The sequence below is a fragment of the Cetorhinus maximus genome, chromosome 22, assembly GCF_964194155.1.
Source record: "Cetorhinus maximus chromosome 22, sCetMax3.hap1.1, whole genome shotgun sequence".
NCBI lineage: Eukaryota > Metazoa > Chordata > Chondrichthyes > Lamniformes > Cetorhinidae > Cetorhinus > Cetorhinus maximus.
In genome coordinates this window covers 30,862,150-30,879,009 of record NC_135900.1, presented here as the reverse complement: position 1 = coordinate 30,879,009, position 16,860 = coordinate 30,862,150, and the positions used below count along the sequence as shown (strand labels likewise).

At 39.6% G+C, this 16,860-nt stretch overlaps 1 protein-coding gene across 11 annotated transcripts in view; it reads right to left on the bottom strand.

Annotated features, from left to right (window-relative positions):
* ankrd26 (ankyrin repeat domain 26) overlaps positions 1-16,860 on the bottom strand; it is a 193,824-nt gene that overhangs the window by 6,468 nt on the left and 170,496 nt on the right. For 10 of the 11 annotated variants that reach the window (XM_078568012.1, XM_078568013.1, XM_078568015.1 and 7 more), the window contains 4 exons: positions 15,583-15,724; positions 14,385-14,675; positions 11,318-11,553; positions 1,516-1,768 (listed from right to left, as the gene is read on the bottom strand). In XM_078568012.1, the coding sequence (XP_078424138.1) occupies positions 1,516-1,768; positions 11,318-11,553; positions 14,385-14,675; positions 15,583-15,724 (922 nt within the window). Of the gene's footprint in view, positions 1-521; positions 580-1,515; positions 1,769-11,317; positions 11,554-14,384; positions 14,676-15,582; positions 15,725-16,860 lie in introns of all 11 variants that reach the window. The other variant, XR_013580202.1, reaches the window with a different exon arrangement.

Genomic DNA, 16,860 nt, shown 5'->3' with positions numbered 1-16,860 from the left:
TTAAGCAAATAGTGAAGGGGATGCAATTATAAATCATCTGTATACTCTCACATCTTCAACAGATCTTAAGTCACAAATTGTAACATTGGTATTTCTACTTATCTGTTATAGATGTAAAGTGAAGTTTTAAAGGTAATTTATAGTAGAAAACAGCTCGATACTGAGAGTTGACAGCAAAAGGCGGTCCATGGTACATGCAAATATCTCTTACAACTCCATGCAATGTCAGAAAGAATTATTACTATTTGTAACAGCCGGGGCTACCTCAACAATTTTAAAAATGATGCAGACTGCTGGAGAAACATAAAGCCTTTAAGCTTATATCGTTCAGATTTAAGAAATTTAATTTCAAAATTTAATAACGTAGTATTGTGTGTTTTTGTACAATTGATGTTAATGTAAGACATGAATGTACTTCACAAACCAAAAGAAGCAGATTAGACAGATCAAACAAAGGTATCCCTAATTTAGTGCACAACCACAATGATTATTAGTCAACAAATAAACACATGACTACAGACCTTGTTATGCATCTGGGTGCATAGAAGATAGGTGAGAAACAGAGTTTTGAGTGAGGAGCTGGAGGAGTGAGAAACGAGACCTGTGAGTGTACAGACCTCAATTCTGGGTTAAATTCACTGCTTTGTCTTTTTAAAACTCATGCTGATGAGAGTAAGGTGAAAGAAGGATTTTAAAGCAATTCAGTAATATTTATGTAGAAATCAAATTGAACTTTAAACTGAAACTCAAATAGTAGAAATTTTAAAACTTTAGAAAACAATTTCTTTCCGCCAGATGTAGAGGGCTTTCCACTTTTTACATCTAAAAATCAAAATTTAATTTGATAAATTTATTTTATTTATCACTGCAGAACTTTTTCAGGGAAGAACATTTATAGTATTTCATATTTGTTTGATGAGAAAGGGGCTTTTCTATCTCTGTAAAACATTTTTCTCCTTCTGAAAAGAACCTTGGCAAGACAGAAAGACAAGAGTTATGAATATAAAGAAATTAAATTTAATCTCTTAATTGACGTATGAATGTTAAAAAAATTCTGAAAGTAATAAATTACTTCAGCGATATAAATTATGCAAATCACACTAGCTCCATCTTACGCTTACAGATAGGTAAACTTGTTTTTTTGTACTGATGTACATTTACACAGAAAAATCTGTTGACAAGGATCCACCTTAAGTTATGAGTTGAAATGTATTGAAATCACAGAACTTACTGAAAATATTTTATTAGCAGATCCTTTGATGATATATTGCTGTGAAAAATGTTTCTTTGGCATGCAATTGTTTCCATAACTTGCACAAATCTTAATATTGAACTTCCAAAATAAAGAGTTGTGAAGACCAGAGAAAAAATATGGGCTGGCCATATAGTACAAAGACGACTTTGTCTCTTAGAAAATTTTTGTTCCATTAATGATTAAGAAAAATCTGTCTTCGCCTGGACATGTTCAGGAAGGAAACATGATTTTAGAACACAAAGTATATTGTAATAACTGACCTTAGCCAGGTATGACTCTACTCTGTTGGTAGAGGATATCCCATCTTCCACTGGATTTAGGAAGCTACTTCCTAGATTTCTGTTGAAAGTTCCCAGGTTACCGACATGACCCATTGTACTTTGCAGCTGACCCATATCCAGAGTGGGAGTTGTGGTCAAGCTTCCATTCATAATGCTGCTAGCAATCAAGGATTTACTACGTTGACGTTCATTAAGCAGCTTGGCGTTGGTTTCTGCTAACCTTTCATTTGATCTATAGAAGGAAAATAAGGAAAGAAGTGATTAAAATGCTAATGACAATTCCAAATAAATTAGATAACTTTAAGGCTCCCTGTACAATCTTTGACACAAATAGAACTATTAGGAGAGATGGATTTACTCATTACGTAAATAACTAAACTTTCAGTTGTGTTAAGAAAAAATTATTTTTTTTGACAATCTAAGAAATTATATGAACCAGCATGCACTGATAGTAGAATATTACATTATTGCTGTCCTGGAAGCACTTGATTGAGGCTGAACAAGAAAATATCCTGCCATTTGGAATCTGATTGACTGTGCTGCTATTATCTTAATAACCGTATCAATTTGAAATAAATTTCTGAATCTTTCATGTTCTCAATACTAATCTCCCTAAAAAGCATGATAAATGAAAGATGGAACAGATCCAGAGTAACCCCACTTATGAAGTTACCATAGTTCACCAAGTGTGAAATCAATTTCACAGAAGTTATCAGTTCAGAACTTGACTTGGAGTCATTCTTGATGTTTCATATTAAAGTAAGGAATATCATAATAGTTCTAAAATAATTTGAAGAAATATGCTAAGATTTGTTACACGACAACTTGCAGCTATATATCTCTAACATTCTAAAATTTCCTAATAGGCTTCACAACAACATTAGCAAACAGAATTTGACAGGAGCCATAGGAGGAAATATCAGGACAGGTGACCAAAAGCTTAGTCAAAGAATAGGTTTTAAGGAGCATCTTAAAGGAGCAGAATGGTAGAGAGACAGAAGGGTTTATTTAGGAAGGTAATTTCAGATCTTAGGGCCTAGGCAGCTGAAAGCACGGCCATCAATGGTGCAGCAGCATTGAATACTGGGGATGTGCAAGTGGCCTGAATTGGAGAAGGACAGAGATGTAGGACTGGGGTAGAGTGAGGCTATGGAGGAACTTGAAAATGAGGATGATAATTTTAAAAGTGAGGTGTTCCTAGATCCAGAACTGATGCAGGCCAATGAGTACAAGAGTTATAGATGAATGGTGCAAGTTAGTTCGATAAGTAGCTGTTATATATACTTCACAGATAGTGAAGATGATCTAATTGTATTTTTTCTCTGAAAGTTGGAATTGAAAAGAGAAATGCTTGCAACCTGTTAAACCTTTTAAATCCCAAATAATTCCACCAAGTAGAGAAAGCTGTAAAATGTATTATTTTGAGTTTTTAAAGAAGTAGAGGCACAGAATACAAGAATGAACACAAAATGATGAATTTATACAAAACAATGGTTCAGCTACAGCAAGAGCACTGTGCAATTTGTTATGGAAAAGATATTTAAGCCATGGACCTGTAGGTTCATCACAAAGGGAAAAGTATATTTATGAGGAGAAACTTGAGATACTGGGGCTGTTTGCAATTGAACAGGGAAGGCTAAGTGAATATTTATTTGAGACTTTTAAAATTATATGAGAGTTTTGATAGAGTGAAATGGGAAAGGCAATTTTCTCTCCTTGCTGAACTGATGATGAGAATTATCAATTTAAATTAATAAGTTCTCCAAAACTAAGAGCGTTGTAAGAGCAAGGAATGCTTTGCCACAGGGAGAGATTAATGTCGAGACCATTGTTTATTTTAAGGGACAAAGGGATAACTATTTGAAATAGAAAAACACTCTGGGGTGATTGCAAGACAGCAGGGATAATTTTGGATTGCTCTAGCAAACAGCTGGCAATGACACAATGAGCTAATTGGTCATTTGTGTTGTAAACTTTCACAGTTCTACTTGTCTCAATCAGACTGGTCTGATGGTCCTGCAAATAAAAATATCAAATGGAAATAATTCATACTGATGAATTCAACTTTGAAGTGGGTCTGTTTGCAATCTCTGGGAACAGTATCCTCATCCAAGCCAGATACTGTAAAGCAATCAGGCTGAACAGGATCATTCAAAAGATTATAGAGTTGTGAAGTTAATGACTGGCACTCACCACTGAAGCAAATCATGTACGTGAGTTGGTGAGGGATAATCTGATATGTTTTTGGTGAATAGGGAAGGAAAGAGGAATATTAATGAGAAGGTGGTTAAATGGGGTCAGTCTTGGCTCACTGGTAGCATTCTTGCCTGAATCAGAAATGCAAGGGTTCAAACCCCTCTTCAGACACTTGAGCACTCAATTTAGGCTAACACATCAGTAATAATGGTACTTCAGCTCTAGACATGCTGTCTTTTGGTCAGCTGTTAAATTGAGGCCTTGTCTGCCTTCTCAGGTGACTGTGAAAGATCCTATGGCACCATTTGAAGAACTGCTAGAGTCCTTTCCATTTTTGATACCATAATATGCCATCTGTGAACCCACAGCCAACAACAACATCCCACTTCCACCTTGCCATTTGCAAGAAAGAATAATACTCGACACGAAGGACTGCCAATAGATAGATAGACACCTTAGCCAATACAACTAAAAGCAGATTTGTCTCAGCTGCTATTTCTGGGCCTTGCTGTATGAAAATTGGGTGACTTGTTTATCTACATTAAAACAGAGACAACATATCAAATGTTCTCCATTGGTTGTGAAGTACTTTGGGATCCCACCCCTGGTCAGCCAAACATTCCACCTCCCATATATGTTGAACAGGAGACTCTGGAATATGTTGAGCACTTCCCATAGCTTGGCAGCCAGATCTCTCAAATGGCCATCATTGATAAGGAGATCCAACATTGGATCAGCTTCACCACCTCAGCCTTCTATAAACTATGGCAGCGAGTGTTTGACAACAGACTTCCTCAAGTCAACAAAAGTCCTAGTGTACAGAGTATCTGCAGTGAGACCTGGATTGTGTATCAGTGACACATAAGAACACTGAAGAAATTCCATCAGCAATGCATTTGCCGCAGCCTCCAGACTTAATTGGAAGACCTTCAAACAAATGCAAGTGTCCTTCTTGAAGCCAGTTCCACAAGCATTCAGGCAACTTTGATGGACTGGACACGTGTCCGGATGGCTGAAAAACATCTCCCCTGTCAGGTCCTATTTTCTCAACACTCAAATGGACAACATTCCAGGGGACTACAAAGAAAATGCTTCAAAGACACTCTGAAGGTCTCCTTGATGCAAGGAAGCATTGACATTAATAACTGTGAGGAGCTTGCTACCAATCGTTTAAAATGGCGACAACTTGCCCATCAAGCTGCGTCACACACTTTTGAGTCACAGTGTCTTAATGATGAAACAAAGTTGTGTCAGAGAAGGAAAGAAAAGGAAGCAAATCCAGTACTCCAGATTGCACTACCTCAAGGGGCATCTTGCCCCATTTGCCCAAAGATTGTGGGTCTAGAATCAGCCTGACCAGTCATAAAATGACACATGGCAGAAACTCATGACCCTGAATAGACATCATCCTGGAATCTTGATGATTTTCCAAGGAATCCAAGTTCTTTCCTGATCAATGAAAACAACTTATTTACACCCTCTCAATATTTTAACGAGGTAACCCAGCAGGGTTGTAGAGTCTTCTGGAATTGTACAGGAATCTCCTGGGCACTGCTGCCAGTGGTTCAGGACAACTTTGCTCATTCAATTTCCTGCCATTACTGCAGCCATTGTAGAGTGCCCCCCCAGCTCAGTGACAATACCTGTTGGACTGGCTGGTGGAGAAACAGCCAGGGCTCTGATGGGATAGAAGGGAGAGAGAGATTAACGGAGTGGGGATAGTTGTAAGGTTGGAATGGAAGAGGGGGAGGTTAGAGACTAGTGGTCAGGGGGACCTCAGGCAGGAATGGGACTATAAGAGAGGGAGACTCAAGAATGGCGTGTGCATGGAACCCATCAACTCCTGCAGAGTTAGGAGCAACTGCAACATGGCAGTGGGAGCAGTGGCAAGAGAGAAGCAGCCAGTAAAGGGATAAGTGAAGCCTGTAGACATTATTTGCGGGTAAATAGTGAAAGATCTTTTTTTACATTAGTAGGTGAATGGAGAATAAGGGATAAAAACTGAGGATTCTCACTGGAAGGACCAAGGAATGAAGGAGGAGGATGGTTTTTGAGCTGTCTTATTATGCAATGGGATGCTTCACCACAAGTGGCTATTGAGGCAGAGACTTGAATATCATTTAAAAGGGAATGGGATAAAAATTTGAAAATATGAAAGGATCTAGGAGGAATGAAGGATTCAGGAGACTACAACAGCATAGGGCAGTGCGGTGTTGAATGGCATTCACCTTTACTGTAATCATTTATCGAGTCTGAGCGGAGGGTGTGCCTTAGAAATGTTGGTACTGAGCTAAGTTTAGAACAATGTGCCCAGTGAGATGTGCTCCAAACACTGCCCTTTTGTCAATCTCTGTTTGATTCAGGTTGGTCTGCGTTGCCTGTTGTGTGAATTTCAAGTATAAGTCGGCGCTGACCGAGGCTCCCAGTTCAGAGCTGGTCACCATTGCATGGAACTTGAGGCCAAACCAGAGTCCAAGGACATGGGGAGAGAGATGGGGACCATTAAAAGTGTCATCAAGTGGGAAGCCTGACCATATCTTGTGCAGTGCAGAGGGACTTTGGCTGTAGTTAAGAGTGACTAGTTACATCTAGGATGTTGAGATGTTACACCTATTACTACAGTCTCACTGAGTGTATTATGAAAGGAATCTGACTGTTACTAGTATTACAATTAATTATCAGTCAATTTCTGAGAGTTATTAGTCACTGGTAGGGTCAAACATTCTCCCATCTGTGGTTTCCCTCTTTCGAATCACTCCCCCAAATTCAGTTTTCCCTCTTTTTGATCTTCATTTGTCCCTTCTTCACCTGCTTACCGTTGGCTCCTGTTTCTCAGAACTTCTTGCACAACAGCTGCTGGCATGAATCCACAAACAAAGATACCACCCTTTATTCAGTAAGTTCAATAACATTTGTAGATGCCACATGATCAGGCATCATGCAATTAAACCTCCAGGATTACTTCTGATTAGAGTTGGAAACTCCAATAACTAGGCATAGTTAGACTGAATACAGCTCTGTATGGATAAACACCTGGGAGAGGGACATTAATAAACTTGAAAAACAGGCATTTAATTGCCAAATGAAGTTCAAAACAGTTAAGTGTGAGGTAGTACATTTTGGTCAGAAGAATATCACTTATAACTTGGAATGTGCAGATGGTGCAAGTCTAGGTCGATGGAGGAACAAAGGGATCTCAGATTACATATACACCAATCGCTAAAAGTTCCACCGCAGGTACCAAGGCCATCAGAAAAAAACAAGACTAGGCTTTATTCTTAGAGGGGCAGAATTGCTAAACCTGTATCAAACACTGGTTAGACCACACTGAGTACTGTGAGCAGTTCTGGTTGCCATATTAGAAAAAGAATATCAAGACTCTGGGTGCAGAGAAGATTTCCAAGGATGATTCCAGAAATGAGTAGGTTTATATACACATCTCAAGAAAGGATGAACAAGCTGGTTCTCTTTTCTCTTTAAAAAGAGCATGAGGGGTAATCTAATTGACGGCCTTAAAATTATGAAAGGTTTTGACAGAGTGGATAGAGAGAGAATGTCTTCACTTGTGGGAAAGAGCATACCTAAAGACTATGAATGTAAGACGATCACCAAGATACCCAATAGGGAATTCAGGGAATTCTTATGCCAAAGACTGGTAAGACTGTTGAACTTGCTACCACACGGAGTGGCCGATGCAAATAGTATAAATGCCTTTAAGGGGAAGATAAGGGGAATCATATGAGAGAGAATGGAATAGGCAGTTATGATAATAGATTCAGATGAGGCAAGATGGGAAGAGGTGCGAGTGGCATATAATGCCAGCACGGACACGTTGGGCAGAATGGCCTGTTTCCACGTTGTATATCCTATGCAATTAAAATTTCAGTTGATCAGTAAAAACCAAAAGCACTGAGATTTCAGCTTAGTTCTAGATTTGAAAAAAGCTAAATTTACTAAATAGCAGTAGACTTGAATCGGGTCAATTGGTCAGCACTAATAGATGGAAATACTACCAATACTGAAGAAAAAGTGGAATACCTTTAAAAGCATATTAATACACTAGGAAGCCCAGAAGATGGACATATGGCAAGATAAAGCCATCATGGCTGACTCGTCATGTACAAGGACAAATTATTCTTAAACACAAATGCTTTCATAGATTAAGGGAAAATAAGTCACATGGGAATGGAGACAATTTCATGCATAATGAAAGATAACAAAAGCTGCTTTAGAGCAGCTAACAGGTCAATAAAGATTATGCTGGACAATCGCAGCAGCAGTGGTAAAAACCTTTTAGCTTTGTTAGGAGTCAGTAGGGTCATTTAAAGATTGCATAGACATTGAAGGATTCCCCAGGACAGATTTAAATGAACTACTAGGATATTGCACAAGTCTGAAATGACTACACCTTCAGTCTTTACTATTGTGGGTATTGCATAGTTGCAGCAACAAATATTATTTGCAGATATCATCTTAGCTAGCAGATCCAGATGGCATCTACCTGACTACGCTTAAAGAGATGGGACATAGCTCTTACTAGCCCCTTTCCTGTATATCCCACAGCTTAAATATAGAAAATAGAAGCAGGAATAGGTCATTCGGCCCTTCGAGCCTGCTCCGCCATTCAATATGATCATGGCTGATGCTCTATCTCAATGCCAAACTCCCCCTCTCTCCCCATACTGGATGACTTTAGAGTCTTGTTAAAGTCTGAGATTGTTCCCCTGAAATAGAAGCATATAGTTTCAATTTTTTTTACAAAATAATAAGTCAGTACTGGAGAACTATAGGCCCATTAAATTGACTTTAATCATAAGCAAGTTGCTGGAAGGAATCATTAGAGGTGCACTCTTTGATCACTTAGATGGAGAAGGAGTTATCAGTAACACTCTAGAAAGGAGTCTGGACCAAATTTTGCTGAAGAAGGGCATCTCAAAGGAGATCTTGTGGTGTGGTGGGTAGCGTCCCTGCCTCTGAGCCAGAAGCTCCGGGTTCAAGTCTCAATCCAGGACTTGATGGCCAAGGAAGGAGTGCTCATAACATGGCCAAACAGGTTAAGGATCAAATTGTAAGTGCTCCTAACATACGCCAATGGTTGGCGATAAGAACGGGACAAATTCCTGGTCATCCATGTGATCACACATCCATGTAATGGAAAGAAATTGGAGCCTTTACCATAACTATCCATAGCTCCGGGACTACAAAAGTTATGTAAAAGTGTATGCTGCCATAGCAACTCAAACACCTTTGTTGGCGGGATGGGGTGCTGGTTAGCAGAGAACTCAAGAAGAAGAGCACCTCACGCCGTGACCGATGAGTTAAAACTTAAAACATGCAGTTTCAAGTCGAAGAAACAGAGCATCCGGGACCTTTGTATGATAGGTGTATTTCCTTAACCACTGAGGTTAAAGGATTGAGGAATAAACAAAGGAAGGGTTGAGGAGGAGGGTAAATTAGAATGGGTGAATTTAATGTCAAATCAGGTACAAAAAAAGTGGGAAAGAAATATTAGATTGAGGGCGAGAAAAGAGACAAAAGAAAAAATGTTTAAAATTTGACATTTTAAAAAAATTAAACTGTTTTAGGAGATTTCAAGTTTCTCGTCTGGCAGATGAGGCCAGCCTATTAGACTTTGTTAAAGTACCTCACAATAGATTCCTGGCCAAGACAGAATTCTCTTCCCCAAAGCATAATGGTCCTGGGGAACCAGCTTGCATAAATAGATATAGTTTTCAGATATGTTTTGGCTGCCTTTGTACTCAGTATGGAACTCGATTAGAAAGGAACATTATTTCTTTTTCCACAGATGCTGCCTCATTTGCAGCATATTTCTGTTTCATAAAGAATACATTTTGCTTTACAATCCTGAGGTTGTGTGATTGGAGATCATTGTTACATGGCACACATTTCTACCAGTCACACTTACAACATTTTGTTACTGCCTGCCTGGATTTCAAACGGCTTTAGCCTACACATAGCTTAATTCAATATACTATATGCCTACTGGCCACTGTCAAAAAACATTGTTTTACTAAAATAGACACTGTAATATTTTCAGGTCATTAACTGGTGACATGCAGGACAGCATTGTAGATCAGTATTGTTCACTGACCCGATATCAAACCATAAGACATTTACCAAGAAGTAATCAGCCAGTCAAAAGATAGGATATGATTATCAACCGATTAAATTCTTGAATTTTATGCTTTGGAAAATAAAATATCCATCACCAATCTCATATATCCTATTAATATTAGATCCTGATGTCACAGAATCATGATTGCCTCTTACGTACATGAAAAAACAAAAAACGAAATAGAAGGATCAAATTTACAATGCACATTTCTTTATCTGTTTGCACAAAACTAACAAATTGTTTGTTTAGTATCACAGCAATAAATTGAGGAATCCCAGTTGTGACATAGCATTGATAATACATTAGTAACATGTACCTTCACTTGAAACCTTGGTTTATTAATGTGCAGGAGCCACATACTTGTCCTAACCTCCTGGATTTCTACGATTACTATTTTAGAAAAATTTTGGGGCAGTGAATCTTAAACATTAATACTGTGTTACTTTTGTTATTTGGTTGTTGACACTTGTTACGGCCATTTGCGATCCTCCTGCTTCCAGGTTGCGAATCTCCTCAATTGTAAGTGGCATAACTGATCAAGTCTTTGGTTTAGTGATTGCATTCCTGCTCAAGTAAGAAGGTGCAGGATTTGAACCCACTCACAACAGTCCTGGCAAGTGGAGACTCTGAATTCTGGGTTGACATCTGGGAAGACACTCATGTAGGTGAACCAGCTCCCCACCCCCCTTACAACCATCCCCCCGCAACCACCCCACCTTCATAGTATGGGATGTTGGTGCCCATAAAATTCTTCTACCATACAGAAATATCCACACTAACGGCTAGCACAAAGACAGTTATGGCTGTGGAAAGAACATTTCATGTCACAGACTGTTAGTCAGCGAATCCTTCCATACTTTGCACTATTTTCCAATTCAAAGATATGAATACAAGAGCCAGCATAACACCACATGATTTGTGAATAATTTTGTCTTCTGAAACCACGAATTATCTTGCCCTGTTCAATTTATGAATGAATATGGGATAAATTTAATTTCAAAAATGAGTAAACTATTTAAGATAAAACATTTAAGCATGCAAAATGATCAACCAAAAATTAAAATAAATCATCTTTGATGTTCAAGTACTGAATTAAAAACACTATTTTCAGTTCCCTCTTTTGACTGTCTGCCTTAGTCCTGAAATTGAAATTTCTACTTCATATTAGGAATGATAACTTTGGTGTCAGCGGCTCTTCAAATACTTCACCCAAACACTTATTCCTCATATTTATGAATCTCAACAGTGATGAGCTCAGTTCCATTACCTGGCATCCACAGAAGTGCACTTTTGGCAGGATCTCTACATAGAAATCATGCACAGGAACCCTAGCTATTTTTCACCCTTCATAACCAGTTTGCTCTATATAGCTCAATATTATATCACATAGTGCATTTATCTGCCTAAACCATCGGGTGTTCAAGGATAACATGTTTACAAAAGTCTCACCTATCAAGCTTGGCTGCAAGGGATTTACGTAGTTTTAATTCCTCTGAATACAATTCCTTGTATCTTTCAAGTTCCAACTGTGCGGATTCTTTCAGATTCATGCTGTCTTGTTGTGAAGTTCTAAGATTACTCAACTCTGATTCCAGGTTTTTTATTCTCTGCTCCAATTGGCTTCTAATTGTACTTTCATTTGTGGATCTCAATTGTTCCAAGGCTTCTTGGGAGGCCTGTTGCGTCTTAACATGCAAGAATGAAACAATTTAATACTGCATTGGGACAAAATAATTTCAAATCATACATTTCTGAAAATGACCAGCATTTATGACACACTGCACTGAGACACTAAACACCAAGAAATTAAATTGCCAGTCATGTTGAGAGGCCAGATTACACAAATTAAGTATTTATTTTACAGATTTGCTGCTATCAGTGAGGCTGGTTTCTGTTGCAAAATAGCCCTGATGCCTCTAGAGATAGTGCAATATATTTACAATTTGTTCTTTCGGCTTAGTATTTTGTGTGTTCATGTTAAACAGTAGTTTCCCTAAGTGCATTTGTGCCTGCTCCAGCCTGAAATTTAAAAGTCTTAGGAACATTGTGAATGGGAGTAATGGGCTTTAAGATTAACAGTTGCACTTTTACTGGAACATTTTCATTGGAAATTGCATGGGTTGCCTACTATGTGTTCCTGTTCTCTCCAACAGGCAGAAAAAACAGTTGTCAGACCATATTGTTAAAACTAATCTATATGTAGAAAAGTTAAAAAAAAATACTAGTATTAGATCAAGCCAAAGGCAAAATTAGATCAAGCCACATGAATTTAAAAATATCTGTCTCAGAATGTGTTTCTTACATGAGAAGCAAAACTAATTCAAAGAATTGCATGGCAGCTGAGATCATTGCAGGCAGGAGACATGTAACTTTCAGACCCATGGAAACAGAATTCTTTGAAAAGTCAAGCACACCAAGATTTTTTGGTTTTACATGAACCTACAAGTTGATCAGTTCAGTAGGCTAAAAAGATATTGGGCCAGATTTTGCTGTGAGTGATGACTGAATAACACCTGATGTTTGTTCCACTTGCCCTGATATTCTATGGGATTTTGCATGGCAGGTTGCTGTCAGTGGGATGGCCAAGCCATGTAGCTCACTCTACAGGGTAACTGGAACTTGTGTGAACAGGACAAGCAACAGCACATTTTAAACAACCAGATTGAAGAATCATTAATGAGCAGCGCAGAGTCTGAACCACATAGTGATTTCAATGGGAAGAATTTTCCCGTCGGCAAGCAGGGGTGGGGCCCGACGTCACCATGTGTCATTTAGATTGTCAGTTCAGCGGGCGCGCAGCCCGCAGGTGAAGAGCCCAGGCAGCCTTCGAATTTTTCATGAAACCTCATCCATGGGCGGGATGAGGTTTCATGAAAGGTTTATTATTTAAATAAAAATTTTTGATAAAATTAATGGACATGTCTCAGCTCATGTGGCAGTATCACATGAGGGGACATGTCCTTAAAATTTTTTTTCACCCTTATTAAATTTTCCAGAACTTAAACTGATCTCCCTGAGGCACCTCCATGCCTCAGGAAGATTTCTGCGCTCTTTTGCACGCATGCACGAAAGAGTGCAGGCCCCGACTCAGGGAACTCCCCCCCAACCGCACAGGGAGCACACAGTGCTTCTGGGTGTGCATCACGCTAGGTGGGCCTTAATTGGCCAACCCACGTAAAATGGCGGTGCGCACCTGATCGGGGGCGCCGATCGGGTTCACACTTGGTCCTGCCCACCCCTGCACAACCCCCCTGATGGGGGGAAAATTCAGCCCAATGTGAATTCAGGTACAGAAATAGTGTGGGAAAGAAAGACAGAATTAAAAGAGAAAGGGACAAAGAAAACGTTAAAAAATGTTTTAAAATAATTTAGTTCCACCCCCCCTGGCGGCATTCCGCAGGGATCGTTCCCTCCGGGACACCCTGGTCCACTCCTCCACCACCCCATACACCTCAACCCCCTCCCATGGCACCTTCCCATGCAACCGCAGAAGGTGTAACACCTGCCCCTTTACTTCCCCTCTCCTCACTGTCCAAGGGCCCAAACACTCATTTCAAGTGAAGCAGCATTTCACTTGCACTTCCCTCAATTTAGTCTACTGCATTCGTTGCTCCCAATGCGGTTTCCTCTACATTGGAGAGACCAAACGCAGACTGTGTGACCGCTTTGCAGAACACCTTCGATCTGTCCGCAAGCGTGACCCAGACCTCCCTGTCGCTTGCCATTTCAACACTCCACCCTGCTCTCATGCCCACATGTCCGTCCTTGGCCTGCTGCATTGTTCCAGTGAAGCTCAACGCAAACTGGAAGAATAGCACCTCATCTTCCGACTAGGCACTTTACAGCCTTCCGGACTGAATATTGAGTTCAACAATTTTAGATCATGAACTCTCTCCTCCATGCCCACCCCCTTTTTTCCCCCCAATAATTTATATAGATTTTTCTTTTCCCACCCAGTTCCATTATTTTTAAATGTATTTCCATCCATTGTTTTATCTCCACCTTTTAGCCTATTTCGATTCCTTCACCCCACCCCACCCCCACTAGGGCTATCTGTACCTTGCTTGTCCTGCTTTCTACCCTTAATTAGCACATTCCTTAGATAATATCACCACCTTCAACATCTCTTTGTCCTTTTGTCTATGACATCTTTTGGTTATCTCCACCTATCACTCGCTCTACTTGTCCCACCCCCCCTTAAACCAGCTTATATTTCACCTCTCTTCTATTTTTACTTAGTTCTGTTTAAGAGTCATACGAACTCGAAACGGTAACTGTGTTCCTCTCCACAGATGCTGCCAGACCTGCTGAGTTTTTCCAGGTATTTTTATTTTGGATTTCCAGCATCCGCAGTTTTTTGCTTTTATCTTAGGTCCGTATAATGTTACTTTTCGCAAGCTATAGTAAATTTTAATATTCATTAATGTCTCATTACCAAATTGATAAACACCTTGTTTATTATTCAGGCATAATTTATTCCTACATCTTATGCTTAAAATTAAGTGCATTGTCTCACCTGTAAGAATAAATTAACTTCTTCTAATTTCTGCTTGATTTCCTTACGAGCATGTTCCTCCACCTCCCTCTTGTATTGTTCCATGTGACTGTAGTTCGTCACATTAGTTTCAATCTGATGTTTCAGACTGGCTACTTCTTCCTCTAGCTGCCGTTTTCTTTTCTCTAGCCGATCTTGGCTCTTCTGTAAAATTCTCATTGGGGCGACCTGTACAGAAAGTTCTTGGTTGGTTGATTCCAAACGTCGACATTTTGCAGATTCTGCTTCTAGTTGCTGGGATAATTCATCAACCTGCGAGAAATGGAGAAAATGGGTTACAAATGGTTTGAAAATATCTTTCATGACATTTACTAAACTTGATAGTCTTGCATTTATTTATTATCTGGATGTAAATCACATCCTAATGTTCCTGCTTAATTCTTGGTTGGTTAAAAATCTGATAAATGACATTCAATTTAACATATCGAGATGTAGTTACTGGATTCCTATCTCTGGGAGTACGTACCAGTGCCCTACAGGATTCTGAACAGGGACTGCTTCTGTTCATTAAGTATATCAATCCTCTGGATAAAGGATTTTATTCGGGAATAGTTTCTGTATTTCTAGATGTTTTATAATAGGAGCCATTTTGAAGATCAAAAAAGTTACAAAGGGATATTGATAAAAAGATGGTATGGGAAATTAGTAGCAGATAGTCAGTTTTTGAGATGTTAATTCAGGGATAAATATTGGTGAGGACACTGGAGATACCTCTCCACTCTTCTTTGAAATAGTACCATGGGATCTTTTGCGTCTGAGAGCGCTGATGGGACCTCGGTTTAATGTCTGATCCAAATGAGGGCACCTCCAACAATGCAAAATAACCTGTTTTAGATTTTGTAATTTCTATTCAATTATGCAGGATTTCTTGATTTATCCAAGAATAATAAAAATTAAGGTGGCATTGAAAACAGTATTGGTATCATCCACTGGTCACAAATTTCTGAGGGGAAAGCAAGCTTCCTGCTCCCAGGGTTTTGCCAACCCACATTTTGATTTATAGGTGGTGAAGAGGACAATTTGGAGTGACTTATCTGATCTATTTTTAACTTCATGAGGCCAGAGATTCATAAAGTAGAAGCTGTCTGTGTGGCACTAGTACAATGAATATGTGTGAAACGTACTGCACCATTAAACGTAGGATATAAAATGGCCTCACCTTTGTCTTCAGTTTGCTAAAAGTGACTTCAGTTTCAGAGTGTTCATGTTCCAGTTCTTGAATACCACTAAGTTGGGTGACAAACTGTCCACTATCATATTCCTTCAGCTTCTTTTTGGTAGTCTTCAATAGTGTCCTTTTTCTGTATAATAAATATGATCACCTGTACTGAAATCTGTCGACCATTACTGGCTTATATTAACTTTAGATTGTCTCAGAATACCTTTTACCAAGATTATACTGAACATAATTCGAGTATTATTGTCTCTAATCTGGGGTATATATAATAAGAAAACAATATAGGTAGCCTTTAAAGCAGAAACAGTGGGCCCAATTTTAACTCTGGGCAGAATCTTCTGTTCAGCGTGCGGGGGCGAGCCCTGCACGCCGACACGTAAAATGACGCATGGTGTTGGCTGCGTGCCCGCCGAACTGTCAAAGGCCTATTAAGGCCATTAATCAAACAATTAACCCAATTGAGAAAGTTACCCGTCCAACCTTAAGGTTGGCGGGCAGGCGAAGAGCCCAGGTGGCCTTCACATTTTTCATGAAACCTCATCCACATGCGGGATGAGGTTTCATGAAGGATTTATTAACGATATAAAATTTTTAATCAAAATTCATAAACATGTCTCAGCTCATGTGACACTGTCACGAGGGGACATGTCTGAATAATTTTATTTTATTTTTTTTCCCAACTTTACAACTGCACTCAATCTCTATGAGGCATGGAGCTGCCTCAGGGAGATTTCTGCGCTTTTTCACGCGCATGCGCGAAAGAGCGCAGGCCCCGACTATTCCTCCTTTCCCTGCCCGCACAGGCAGTGCTGATGCTACCGGGCGCGCGTCACATTGGGTGGGCCAATGTAAAATGGCTGTGCGCAGCTGATCGCAGGCAGTGACCGGCTCCGCGCCTGCTCCCAATTGGCCCGCCCGACGGGGAGAAAATTCTCCCCTCCATGTAAGTGAATGGACTCTGAATGAGTTAAAATCAGGGAGCGAGAAAAGTGCACCGAAAGATCTTTTTCAAACATCTGTATATAAATCAAACTGGATACAAGGAGAGTGGCAGCAATGAAAGGGAGTGGGAGTGGTTGGGAAAGGGGAAGGTGGTGTTGGGGAGAGGAGTGAAGGAGAATCCTTCCCATCTCTATCATAGAAGGCTTGAACAAGAGAGGGACTAGCAATGAGCAAGAGAAGCCGGTATATTTACAACAATTAGCAATATTTACCATTTCCCAATTTCGCATGAGAAAGCCCCTTAAAAAAGCCCTGCTC